This window comes from Gavialis gangeticus, unplaced genomic scaffold (assembly GCF_001723915.1).
Source record: "Gavialis gangeticus isolate Ggan-Ray unplaced genomic scaffold, GavGan_comp1, whole genome shotgun sequence".
NCBI lineage: Eukaryota > Metazoa > Chordata > Crocodylia > Gavialidae > Gavialis > Gavialis gangeticus.
In genome coordinates this window covers 118681724-118696142 of record NW_017729024.1, presented here as the reverse complement: position 1 = coordinate 118696142, position 14419 = coordinate 118681724, and the positions used below count along the sequence as shown (strand labels likewise).

At 41.0% G+C, this 14419-nt stretch overlaps 1 protein-coding gene across 3 annotated transcripts in view; it reads left to right on the top strand.

The window, feature by feature from the left end:
• The window catches only part of KDM4C (lysine demethylase 4C), a 532790-nt gene that overhangs the window by 59062 nt on the left and 459309 nt on the right, over nucleotides 1-14419 (top strand). For all 3 annotated transcript variants that reach the window (XM_019517600.1, XM_019517601.1, XM_019517602.1), the window contains exon 5: nucleotides 6065-6258. In XM_019517600.1, the coding sequence (XP_019373145.1) occupies nucleotides 6065-6258 (194 nt within the window). The remainder of the gene's footprint in view (nucleotides 1-6064; nucleotides 6259-14419) is intronic.

Here is a 14419-nt window from a genome sequence, read left to right as displayed (position 1 = left end):
ACTAGCAGTGATAATAGCTAGTGTAGGAATTAAAAAGGGTATCGATCCTTACACTTCAGGTGGAAGAAAAAAAAAAAAGAGATAACTTGCTACCTTAATGCTTCCTTAAGTATTGGTAAGAATATATCACTGGGGGCACAGTAGTGGCTTCATTGTCGAGCTTTGTTTCAGCTTTCCACTAAAGTCTTTTTGTACAAAAAGAATAGGGGCATAGGACATGGGCCCACATTTACAGCACATAATCTGTGAGCCATAGTTTAATTTCCTGGGTTTTTTCAAATAAATCCATAAATTAACTTAAGTAATAGTTAAAATTGGTTCTGTAAGCAAATTTAGTCTGTAATCAAATTTTGTACAGTTACTAATTTGAGGTTTTAAAACTGTTGATTTTAACAGCATCTCAGGGAAAGGTTACTACTTAACAGTAACTAGGTTCACCAGGAGATGGAGACAACAGCCCAAAGGTAAGTAAAGAGCCAGGAGACTTGTACAAAACTTAAACAGTAGTATTGGAAGCCTTACCAGTGTTTACTGGGAGATAGTGTATTGGACAATCAGCTACCTGAAATGTTTATATACTAATGAGGGAAACATGGGGAATAAACAGGAAGAATTAGAGGTCCAAGTACAATCGAGGAATTATGATGTGATTGGGATAATAGGTGTGGTGGGATAGCTCACGACTGGAGTTGTCATGTTTGGGTGTACGTTGTTCAGGAGGTGCAGGTAGCAGAAAAAGGAGGTGCTACCCTATATCAAAATGAGATGTACATATGTTCTGAGGTGCAGTATGAAGTGGGAGGTAGGCCTGTTTGAAGCCTGTGGGTAAAGGTCAGAGGGCAGAGCAGTAGGGTGGATGTCATGGTGGGCATCTGCTATAGGCCACCAACCAATAGAAGTTTCCAAATTGCAGGACCCAGTTCTCATGGGGGACTTAACTACCATAACATCTGCTTGGAGGAAAACACAGCAGTGCTTAAGCAATCCAGCAAATTCCTGCAGAGTGTTAGGCATAACTTTTTAGTACAGATGGTGGGGAGACTAATGAGTGGGGACTCTCTTTTCAACTTGCAGCTCACAAACAGTGAAGAATTGGTTGAGAATTTGAAGATGGAAGGTAACTTGGGTAATGGTGACCATGTAATTATAGCATTCATAATCCTTAAGGGATGAAGGGAGGAGAGCAGCAGAATAAGGACACTGGTTTTCAGAAATAGATTCTTTAATCAACTCAAGAAACTGGTAGGCAAGATTCCCAAGTGGCAAGTCTGAGAGGGGGAAAAGGAGTCCAGTAGAGCTGGCTGTACTCCAAAGAAGCCATATTAAGAGTGCGGGAGTAAGTTACTTTAATGCAATTGAAGAATAGGAGATGCCACAGGAGATCAGCCTGCTAGACAGTACTCTCCTTAATGAGTTGAACCTTGAAAAGGAATCCTACAAAAAGTGAAAACTTGACCACGTTACTAGGGAAGAGTATAAGAGTATCTCATGGGTTTGTAGGGGGAAAATGAGGAAAGCCAAGGCATGATTTGAGATGCAACTGGCATGGCATATACAAGGAAATAAAATGGCATTCTATGAGTATGTCAAAAGTAGTGGAAAACCAGGGAAACCATAGGTCTCCTATGGAATGCAGAAGACATTAGTTAGGGATGATGCAGAGAAGACTGAAATATTTTTACTTCCTCTTCACAAATAGGGTTTGGTACCAGATCGTGAGTAGTCAGCAGCAAAGATAGGGAAGGAGGTAAACAGCTTTGAGCAGTAAAAGAACAGGTTAGGGATTGCTTAAAGGAGCTAGATGCTTTCATTTGGGTAGGCCCAGATGCACCCTAAAGTGCTGAAGGAATTTGCCGAGGTAATTCCCATAGCCAATTCCATTGGCTATCCTCTGAGAACTTACAGAGGTTGAGTGAGGTCTGGATGATTGAAAAAGGGCAAATAGTACCTATCTTTCTCTTAAGACAAAAAAAAAAAAGACAATAGAACATGTCTTTAACAAACCTATTTCAAAACATCTGGTGGCTTTCAACCTGTGGTCCACAGACCCGGATAAAAATAGGATGGGTTTCAACATGGACAAGTGCAAGGTGATGCACCTGGGGAGGAACAACCGGCACCATACCTACAAGTTAGGGAACTCCCCTCTTGTCAGCATGGAGGCGGAAAAAGATCTTGGAGTCATCATTGACTCCAAGATGAACATGGGCCGGCAGTTAGGAAGGTCAACTGTACCTTGTCATGCATACACAGATGCATCTCGAGCAGGTCCAGAGAGGTGATCCTCCCCCTTTATGCGGCACTGGTCAGGCCGCAGTTGGAGTACTGTGTCCAGTTCTGGGCGCCGCACTTCAAGAGGGATGTGGACAGCATGGAGAGGGTCCAGAGGAGGGCCACTCGCATGATCAGGGGACTGCAGGGCAGGCCCTATGAGGAGAGACTACGGGACCTGAACCTGTTCAGCCTCCACAAGAGAAGGCTGAGGGGGGATCTTGTGGCCTGTTACAAACTGGTCAGGGGGGATCAGAAGGCATTGGGGGAGTCACTGTTCCCCTGAGCACAGCCAGGAGTGACCAGGAACAACGGTCACAAGCTAGCAGAGGGTAGATTTAGGTTAGACATCAGAAGGCGCTATTTCACGGTCAGGGCAGCTAGGGTCTGGAACCAACTTCCAAGGGAGGTGGTGCAGGCTTCTACCCTGGGGGTTTTTAAGAAGAGGTTAGATGAACCCCTTGCTGGGGTCGTTTGACCCCAGTACTCTTTCCTGCCATGGCAGGGGGTCGGACTAGATGATCTTCTCAGGTCCCTTCTGACCCTAGAAACTATGAAACTATGTCCCCTGGGGGTCTGCAGACTGTCTAAGGGATTTGTGAAAGATGACTATGATCAATCAAAAGTATTTGAATACACACACTTACAATTGAAAGGGGTTTGAGCCTCCATTCAGAAATTTTTAGGGGACTGCAAATTAAAGTTTTTTAAAACTGCTGACTAGACAATAATATGATGATCAGGAACAGCCAGCATGGATTCAGCAACAGGAAGTCATGCCTGACCAACTGGATTTATTTTTATGACCAAGTGACAGGCTCTGTGCATGGGGGGAGAAGAGTGGGTATGATATACCTTGACTTGAGCAAGGCTTTTAACACGATCTCCCATGATATTTTTATTAACAAGCCAAGGTAATACAGACTAGGTAAGTTCTGCAAGGTAGATACAAAACTGGTCTGATCATCCTGCTCAATGTGTAGAATGGCCACGGTTCTGTACTGGGTCTGGTACTGTTTAAAATCTTCATTAATGATTTGGACGTTGGGATTGAATACAGGTTTAGCAGATTTGCTGATGACACCCAGTTGGATGGAATCGCAGACACTCTGGAGGGCTAGGATCTAGAATAACTTGGATAGACTGGAGAAGTGGTCCATAATCAATCAGATGACATTCAAAAAGGATGAGTGCAAAGTGCTACACTTTGGACAGAATAGTTGGATTCACAGATGCGGGAAATCAGTCTTACCTGCATTCAAAAATACAGACTGGAGAGTGATTTCTTGGTTCTCAGCAATACTGCAGCCTAAGGATCTGTGGGTTACAATAGACCACAAGCTGAGTATGAGCCAACAGTGTGATCTTATTGCCAAAAAAGTCAACATCATACTTGGCTGTGTAACAGGAATCTCACTTGCAAATCAAGGAAAGTGATTCTTCCTCTCTATTTATCACTCTTGAGGTCTCACCTGAAGTACTGTGTACAGTTTTAGACCCCATACTTTAAGAAAAACTTGGGCAGATTGGAAAGAGTCGAGCTGAGAGTGACAAAAATGATTAGAGGCCTGGGAAGCATGACTTATGGTGAAAGGCTGAAAGAGAGAGGGCTATTTTAGTCTGAAGGAGAGAAGACTGATGGGAATTTGATAATAGGTTTCAAATATGAGGAGGGTAGTTAGAGAGGTTGGAGATGGTCCTTTCTTTGTGGCTGTATTGGACAAGACTAGGAGCATTGGCTCCAAGCTTCAGCATAGGAAATTGATGTTGGACATTAGGAGGAACTTTTTTACTATTAGGGTGGTCAAGCATTGGAACAGGCTATCTAAAGAAGTTGTGGAATCTCCTGTCTTGAAAGTTTTCAAGATCCGGTTACTTCCTTGGGTTAGTTTAGTTGGGGATGGTCCTGTTGAGCAAAGGGCTGGACTGGATGACCTGAGTAGTTTGCAGTTATGTTCATTTTAGACCTAGCAACAATATGTATAAAGAACTTTTTTCATTACAAATATTTTGTCACATTAATACATTAGAATATAACTTGATTTTTTAAAGTGTTTGAAGAACATTTTGGAAGTAAGGATTGTTTGCTCTCTGGCTTCTTTCACAAAGAACATAATCTTTGTAAAAACTATAGCCAGTTCAGGGGTAGATGCCATTCCTCATTAACATAGCCACTGCAGGCACAGATTCTTCCTGAAAAATAACAAGTTGGAAGGAATGACATCATTATATGGCATATCAGTACATCCTGTTGCATATGTAATGTACTTGATGTAAAATCTCAAGGTCAAGGAAATGAAAAGCAAAATCATGAACATACTCCCTTCCTTTTTCTCCTTCACTTCCTCTTCCACGAGACATTCATCTCAGTTTGTGCAGAATTGACCTGCTTCCAGGGCAGTGTTGCAACCTCAGTTTTGCAGCATTTAAGGATGCCAGCCTTCCCCCACACCTTTCCCTAAACTTGAGTAAGATTTCCCAGAACCAAGCAGAGGTCCTCGTTAGATGGGAAGGAGTCTGGTTTGTTTGATTTTCATGGCAGGAGGCATGATTGTGGGATAGTGCATTAGATCTAACTGTGCCTTCTTGCTGGCACAGGGGGAGCTGGATCCTGGTCTCCCCTTGCATCCACAAAAAGCAGGCTCCCACGTTGGGTAACCTCCTTTGTTAAGGGGGCTTCCAGCTGCAGGGATCACGCACAGCTGGGACCGACAGCTCCATCAGCTGTGGGATCTGTAGCCCCCACATCTGTGTAGTGCTGCTGCAGTCTCCCAGCTGTGGGGGGGGTGTGGAGCACCCCATGGATAAGAGATACCAGTGGCTGGGAGATTCCAGTAGCTGCAGTCTCCCAGCCACAGATTGCCTACACATGCATATTTAACCTGGATAGAAACCAGCTATAAAGATATTACACATATTTGAGCAATAACTTCATAGCTGGTTGGCCATTTTTAAGATGCAATAGTTAGTTTGCATGTATAGCCAGTCCAAATTAATTGTGCAATTAAGAAGGTAACTGGGCAATAGATATAATGTATAGAAGGGGCCTTAAAGCATGGCCTTAAAAACCTGGGGGAATTAAACATGTGTTTAAGTGCTGACCTGATTACTATACTCACCAAGTATGGTCTCTTTCTCTTCACTTTTATGGAACAGGTCTGATCTCAGTTAGATTTATTTTTATACACTGAGAGATGCATTGTAATATGAGATTCAAATTTGTATTTAGTCAGTAAATTAAAAAAACAAGAATGACACCAAATGTTTTAGATGCAAATTCATATTAACTATAATTGTAGTAAAATGCCAGAAATCCCATGCTGTTGCTCAGAACAATACTTCCTTAAGTAGCTTATTTATTTAAGTTCTTACCCAAAAAAAAGATTGTAATTGCTTCCAGGCATTTTAGTTTTGTTGTGGCTGCACTGGTAGTCCATGAGGATTCATGTACTAACTGCTAGACAAACACAGAGGACAGTTTCTTCTCTGAAGGTCTTCCAGTTTAAATCCCACTGAGGACAATAGTCTTTTAGTTGATTTCAGCTGGTCCCCAAAGTGCTTATCTCATATTTATCTACAATATCTTGAAGACTTGGGTCAGGCTTGTACCCTTTGGGTCATAATACAGATGTACATTGTATACTGTATTGAAATTTCATGAAAATTATGCTCCATTTTATTTCTTATTTGAATTAAAATTAAAACATTTATTACATTAATTTTAGCTGACTGTTCTTATTTGGTTGTCATTTTCAATTAACCTATTTATGAATTTATTATGTTTCTTTTTCAGAATATTGAGGAATGGAATATTGCCCATCTCAATACGATACTGGATGTCGTAGGAGAAGATTGTGGAATTTCTATTGAGGGTGTAAATACCCCGTATCTCTATTTTGGCATGTGGAAAACAACATTTGCATGGCATACTGAAGATATGGATCTCTACAGTATTAATTATCTCCACTTTGGAGAACCGAAGTCATGGCAAGTTTAAACTTTTTATGAAAGCTTATTTTGAATTATGGTCCCTGTTTGTGGCAGCTGGATAAGGCAAACAGATGAGGTAGACTTAACTACTTCATGGTGATGGGTACTTCTTTAAGGCCAAGATAATTCAGCTCTGGTGGGTAGCTGAGAAAGCAATGAAACTTGAGGCTTGTGAATGAAAGAGGAACGCTTTAGTGACAACTTTACTGAAAAAATGGCTAAAAAAGAAATGTTATGTTGAGTTCAACAGAAAAAAATATTTATGAATATTTAAATAAAAGGAATACTTTGCATCAGGAGACCCTGGGTATTTGAGAAGGGTATTCACTGAGGTCAGTAGGGCAGGTTTGGTCTTAAGCACATCTTAAAGTATGGGACCAGTTCCATGAGACTATTTAGGGGCCATGTGCTCAACTTCTAGTTGAATGGGGGTGGTATTATCTGTTGCTGTCCAGTGGAATTAATAGGAAAAGAGATGGTAAAGTGTAGTCTCCTAGACACCACCAACATAGTCAGAGATTCTCCCTTACGGTTTCTTAACTGAATAGCGTTTTGGTGGTGTAAGTAGGTGAAAGTATCGTGTAGTGGGATGGTCTAAGCTGTTATGATGTGGTGGGTATGTGTGTGTGTGAGTGCTCAGACAAAATATATTGTTTGAAAATATTGTTTACCAGAACCTTAAGTGCAGGTAACTGGTTTATTTGTTGCTTTATGCCATCTTAAAGCTTCAAATGATGCAAGTCACCACCTCAATGTTGTTAAAATATTTCTGGCCATCCAGATATGATAGTGATAATTTTAGCAGACAATGTTCAATTTATGGTGGTGTATTTAGTTGCTTTTAGGTGAGTACAAAGGAGAAAGATGTAGTGCATTTAAAATATGTGACATGATAAACTTGAAAAGTGGTCTTTTCTCTCTATGCTGAAATGTTAGTATGTTGATCTGCTTGATTCTAATCCCACAGCTCCGTGTTTGCATGCAGAACAAAGGTGCTGTTGTTAAAATCTGCATTAATATTGAGAAGCTAAATTTGCAGTAATATTGAAAGTTAAATTAGGCTTGAGTTAGCAGAATTATGTTGCTGAGTTTAGCATCATTTAATGGTATGCTTTGTAGAAAACGATTGATTTTATAAATAGAGATTTTTTTTGTCAGATACAGCAGTGATAGATCCATTAAAAACTTACTTAAAGTTATTTTACTTAAACAGATATCATATGATACTTATCAAAAAGTGATAAAAAGAAAAACATATTTTTAACTGGTATTGTGGTTGTACAGAGATGTTTATTTTGGACCCAATGTACATGAAGGCTGTTAGGAGACTAATTTTTGCAACACTTCTTAATACTGCAAGAGTGCACCTACCCAAAATATTTGCTTAATATTGAGCAAAATTCAAATAAGTGTGTTTCAAAGTATTTTAAAGTTTACTTTAATATTATTAATGCCCTCTGTTCCAGATCTGTGCTCACTCTTCATATTAACCATGGTTTAAAAAAAAAATTGAGTGAGCCTGAAAAAGATAGGGTGGGTACTAAATTAGTTTGTAACATTTAGAAGTTAACTGACAGGTCATATTTGGGCCAGTATATTTAGTCTTTGTGGAAGAGGAATAAAAGCTTTGCGTAAAATAAGGACGCAAAGAAGAGTTGCCATTTTAAGGTTTTATTTCTTTTTAGAGGGGGGAAGGGGAGGGGATTCCAGCAGAAACATTGCTGGTGTGAAAGAACCTGAACGTGAAATTGGCTAGCAATTAAAACGAGTCAATTTCATAGTCCAGTCAGAGAAAAATGTACAGTACAAGAACATGGCCGTTTCAGTATAAGATGTAAAAGGGAATGGCTGTTTGTATGACAGAATAAAGCTGATGTGCAGTATGTTATGCTGGGGGGGTTTGTCTGGCCTAATTAATTGAGAAATTTTGCTGTCTGCCCTGTGGTCTAAACTGTTGAACTGCGTTTGGAGTCAAATGCCTGGCAGAAAGCAGACACGAGTACATCATCTTTGTGAAGCTGCTAATAGAAGTAATAATGACAGGATACAGTACAAAATATGTAAGAGACCTGTGTAGATATTGCATTTGAGTCTCCAACGTAAAATATCTGAATATGAAACCAAAAGTCTGTATAGGGCCATTAAATATTGGGAAACACTTTAGGTGCCTTTAAGTATCTGAAATCAGAGTTTATTTTTGTTGCTATTTTGCTGCTGTTGTTTTGTTGTTGCTGTTTATTTGACTACTAATGTAAAATAGTGGCAATGACGGACGCTTCTCATGTCAAAAGGATTAAAATGATATAAATGTTGTTGAAGAATATTAGTAAAGACTATGTGATATGGCTGATTAAACAGGAACAAAGCAATTATTTTTGTAGGCTTTGTGAGTACTTTGAATGAAAAGTAATAAAGCTAGTTTCATTTTATGTATGTTCCAGTTTACACGTGTTCTCTTTATTTAATGCTGTATTTTAGATAGAATTTTTTAAAAATCATTACTAATTTTGAATGTGGGTTTTTTATGATGGAGATTTGGTTTATTTTCCCTATACAAAGTCAGCTCCTTCACCGGGCCTTAAAAAGGACAGAGTATAAATTGACATGACCAGACAAATAGATAAATGGTAGAGACATTTGTAGACATTGTTCAATTTGTAGAGACATTTTCAATGACAATTCATCTTCGCTTCACATGGTAACTGTTGTGAATGGACTGGAAATGATTGGATAATACATTACTATACAGGTTTCTGCTCTAGAATGCATTTCATACATCATATCACAAAACTCTTTCTTTATAGAAGGAGTCAATCAGAAAAGAAAGGGAAAGGTAAGTTGTAGAAAGGGAAAGTGACTGTATTGCTGAGTCAGGAAAACAGACCCAAGAACTCCAGGAAGGTGAGATCCAGGAGGCCAGCATTAGAGCAGCTGGATGAATTAACCTGAGCTCAAGAGTTAAATGGATAAGAGGACAGAAGATGGAACAAAGCAGGTCGTTGGTGAGCTTTAAAAGAAAGCAAAAGACTTTAAATTGGAGTCTTAGGTTACCAGAAGCCAGTGCTGGTTTCCGGGAAGACCTGGGAGTACATTTTCTAGAGCCAGAAAATACGGTGGTTTCACAAACACAGATCCTTTGAAAATACCACTGAGTTCTGCGAAGAGAATGGGAGTGCAGTGCAAATAGAATTGTGTTAGAGCTGAAACACTTATTTTGTCTGTCATGGGCTTCCCTGCTGGCTTTTGTGCCACATGTCTGGAATCCGGATGTACTTGGAGAAGCACCTCTCCAGTTGCTGGAAGTGAGAGGAAGGTTGTGAAAAGCTGGATGAACTTTGTAGATCTGTAGGTACTTTACAGCAGTCTCAGATGAAAATGGTTTAAATTGTGAATGTGGGTTTTAAGGAAAACTGCTTAAATTAGGACAAAATTCACAATGTTTTAGAACTGGTGATGGACAGATATTTATTTACATAATTGAAGTGGGGGAGAGCACATTCAGGATGATACCCAAGATTTCTGGCTTTGGCAATAAGGTTGTCTGAGGTAAGAATAGATGGTAGTCAGATGGGGTACAAGAGGCATATCACTCAGGAAGAGGAACTATTTTGCCTTGTCTCTGTCAGCTGCTTGTTGCATCAAACATCCCACTAATGAAAGACTGAAAAGCAAGAAACTAGGTAGGTGATGCAGAGATTAAAGTGAGCGGAGGGAACTATAGAGTTTCGTGTCATCCTTGAAGAAATGATGAAAGCAGCTGATAACAATGACATCTCATACAGGAAAAAAGAGTGTAATGCCTGTTCCTAAGTTATGTTTTATAGTTAGGAAAAATAAAAATATAAGAAAACAGAAGGACTAAGGATGGAGCCTTGAGAAATGCCTCGCTGTGTAGCATTGGAGTAATGTACACTTTTTTTTCAAAGGAAAATGGTTAAACTGAAACTGGCAGAAGAGAGTACCAGGTTCTTGTTTATATTTCTCAGGAAGGTTACTAATAAGTATTGCCAGAAGTCACAGAATTCTGGTGATAAGAGAAGGGTGATCAGAAAAAAAAATCCAGTTCACTAATTTGTCTAGGAAAAGAATCAACATCCAATTTGAAATCATTTGGACATGGTGTGCCATAGAATGTGATCTGAAGGGTGGGAGAGCAGAACTTTGCTGTGGGAGACTTTGGAAACCTAATAGCTCTTGATGTGTGAGTAAACAAAAATACTGCATTTGATGATTTGAGAACTGATAATAGCAGTTCTTTCAGCAAGGCTTGTAAGTTCAGGGCTGATAAACGGTGATTAGAAAGGTGGGGGGAACAAAAGATAAAACCTAAGTTTTGTGAGGAAGTCTAATGTGAATGTATCCTTTTGCTCTTGGATATGAATTTGTTTGTGACAATTTTGGAATGGGTGGAGACAGCAAAGAGAAATCAAAATGGGTGGATTCTAAGGCACTGGGCGCACAGCAGTAAATAGCTTAGTATTAACATCTGCAGTCTGCTAGTTAAGTTTGCATGAAATAGTGAGCCAGTGATCTGGGATCAAGCCCAGAGCATTTGAGTCTCCAAGGATTTGATATGAAGGATGTAAACTATATGTTGTAGAATTTGGGTGGGGGCAGGGAGAGAAGCTGGAAGGTGACCTCAAGAAGTTCTCTCAGGGTACAATCTTCCTTATCCTTATTTCAAGTTTTCTAAACAAACATTTTTCTAACCTGCATCTAAAATCTTTCAGTGATGGGGATTCTGTAGCCTCTTGAGGTACTCAGTTTAATCACCATGATAAGAGAAAGTTCTTCATATTTAGCCTAAATCCCCTTTGTTATAATTTATGTCCAGTCTTCCCTGTTCTGCAAGCAGTTGATTACCATTGTTTTTGGATACAGATCTTTTTGTATTTGAAGGCTGGTGCTGGTCCCCACTCAGTCCTTTTTCCTGCAGACTAAATAATACAATTTTTAACCTTTCCTCATGTCATGTTTTCTTTATCTTTTAATTGGTGCATTTGTTTTTTTGGCTGTTTTTGCTCTCCTGGGCTAGGGACAGACATTCAAAAAGTCTGACCCTGAATTGATTCAGTCTTTGCAGGTTAGTTTAACCTGCAGAGAGTGAATGGGTTTGCAAGTGGATAGACGTTTGGCACATGCCTGCAGTGACTCAAGCCAGATCTCTGGGGGCACTAGTGCAGCCCTCTCTTTCACAGGGAGGTTGAGGCGGGGAATGGCCAGGCCCAGGCAGGCCTGTCCCAGTGGCTCTCTAACAGCTGGGAGCAATCCGGGTACACAGGGCTCAGGGGGAAACTCTTCCCTCTCCCCCACTGCTGCAGGGCAGGGAGTGGGGGTTCATTTGGTGCTGGGGGGCCTCTTCTCCCTTTTCCCCCCCTTGCAGTAGAGTGGGGAGGGGGGCTTTGAGGCTGCTTGGCCCCAGAGGGGGGCTCTTCACCCTGCTTCTTCCTCATCACTGTGGGGTGGGGAGGGGGGGAGCTCTATGAGATGCTGCCCAGCCCCAGAGGGAGACTCTTCCCTCCCACTTGCCCCCCTGCCCAGGTCAGGGGGAGGTGCTGTTTCATGCTGGGGGGAACTCTTCCCCCTCCTCTTCCTCTGCCCAGAGGGGCAGCGTGAGCTTAGGCTCAGCTGGGCAGGGGGCGGGGGGTGTAGGAGCCCCCACACACTCTCTCCCATGGTGTGCAGCAGCAGCAGGCAAGGAGGTCAGGGTGCATGTGCCTGGCGCAGGCTCAGCTCTGGGCAGCGCTGTAGGGTCTGCCAGTTCCAGGGGCTACAGCTGCAGCCCCCTCCCCTCTGCTCCCCGGCAGACAGGCTGACCACGGCTGTGGTGGGGGAAGAGGGGAAGGAAGGAAAAATTAAGCCCTTCCTGCCCACTTTGCCTTAATGGGGCCATGCTGGCCAGTGTCTGTGCTAGGGCGGGTCCCTGCTTCAGCTAGGCAAACAAATAATTAATGAAAATGAGGAAATAATTAAGATGATAATGTATGAGTAATCTTAGTTTAACAATTTTATTGGCTTAAAGCTTTGAAATATTTTTAATGTTAACCATACCAAGAATATCCTTAGCTGCTTTTTTCTTTCCTGTCCTGTCAAAATACAAATTAGGGCTACAGTGCTGTCGCTTGATAAAATATTTAATGTCACATTGAATTAACTTGCATCTGATGGCAGTATCCTCTATCTTTGGAAATATCTAGTTTAGTAAGCATGGAACCCTTAATGCTTTGAGTCCTTTTTCTTGTTACAGAGATAAGAATAATTGGGTGAATACAAAAGATTGTTTCACAGCAGTCTAATGTCTCCTTTGTCATTTAGCTGGAATGTTTTTGTACAATGAAATGTGTTTGATCTTTCCCTGTTTTCTTCCTGTGTTTTCAACTATTATTACTCTGAATAGTTCTGTTCAAAAGCTACAGCTTCTCTGTAATTTTTATTTAAAACAATTAATGAAAATTAAGTGGACATTCTGCAAATATCAGCAGTTTTCTATATATGTATAGTCACCAGATGGTGCTATTCAATATGTTGAAATTTGTTTTAATACAAAATAAATACACATTTAATTTCTAATTTAATGACTGCCTAAACTTAAAGTACAAAATAAAGCACTTTTCACATGGCACAACAGTGTCCTTCCCCCATTTTCTGTTTTTGCTTGAGTATAATTTGCAGATTAATGAATATCAGTGTCCACTGAATGACAGATCACTACAAAGATAAGCATAATATTACAACTCCATGTAAAAACTCTCCACGTTTGGTTTTTTTAATCTTATTTTCTACTGAGGGGCTTATAAAAGCACCCTGCATTCTTTAAAAAAAAAATTATCTGCGTCTGAGAGCTTGAAATACAGGAAAGAAGATTGTCAACATGTACAAACACTTGCTTTCCCAGGAGAAACTCTCCTGTAAGGGATTTAACCCTGGTTCTTCCCATGTTATTTTTCTCCTGGAGCTGCTATTTCTACTCTGGGAGAAAAAGTCTGTACACATGTGGTTTCTCTTGGGACACCAGGGACTCTCCCAGGAGAAAATGAATGTCTGTAACAGGCCTCATTTGCTATTTATTTCCTGCTGTCTTCAGCTGAAAGCTAGCTTGGAGGCTTTGTAGGTTTATTATTCCTGGTCCATAAAGTTGCCTAATTATTATTGGGTTCTGAATTAGAATTCCAATTGGAACAGTTCAGTCTTCTCTGCAATATTTCATTGATGTCCTTCAATTGTGGCATAGAGTGACTAAGTGGGTAAATGTGACCTTGGTCTATGTGACATTTTAAATGCATGGCTTTTCTTTTGAAAATACCAATTAATTAATGCCAGTTGAAATACTGTCTGTTTCCTTTAAAGTCTAATCTCTCATACCGACTTTTTCTGAGTACTGCCAACTAGCATGTTAAGTTAAATTTTTGATCTGGGGTACTATTTAGCATGGACCGCGTAATCTTTGATATTTGCTCTCTTTTTCAAGCTTCCTTTCCTCAAAACAGTAGTTTCTTCTCATTTAGTATAGTATGCTTCAGTAGTTTACTTCATAATTTTCTTTTATTAGTTAGTAGGGACTTATTTAGTAGGCCTGTTAGAAGAAGCTAGTATTTGCTTTGGATTTGGCCGATTCTGGGGACAGTGATTTGATTCAGTGTTTCAAATCACTGTCCTGAATCGATTCAGCCAAATAGCCCAGGACCATCTCCCACCCGCTCTCCCAGCCCTGGCAATGGCTGTCCCACTTGCCCCAGCTCCTGGTACTTTGTAAAAAAAAACAAAAACAAAAAAACCCCAAAACCCTGAGTCGCTGGGTGCTGCCAGGTGGTGGGTGGGGAGGAGTGACCCCCACTGCCCCCCATGCTGTATGGGGGGCTCTGCATGAGCCCCCTGACCCTCCCCCACTGTCCCAGCCCCCCATGGCTGCCCAGCCTGCCACAGCTCTGGCCCTTTAAGGAAAAAAAACCCCCAAGTAACACCCCTGGACTCACCAGTTCCTGCTGGTGGGGGGGCAATCCATGCTGCATGGTGGGGCTCTGCATGAGCCCCGCAAAACCCTGAGACTGCTGCAGGAGCGGTGAGTCCCAGGGTTTTTCTGAGTGTTTTTTTTTTTCTTAAAGGGATGGAGCTGGGGTGGGCAGGGCAGCCATGGGGGGCTCAGGGTGCGAGGGGGGGT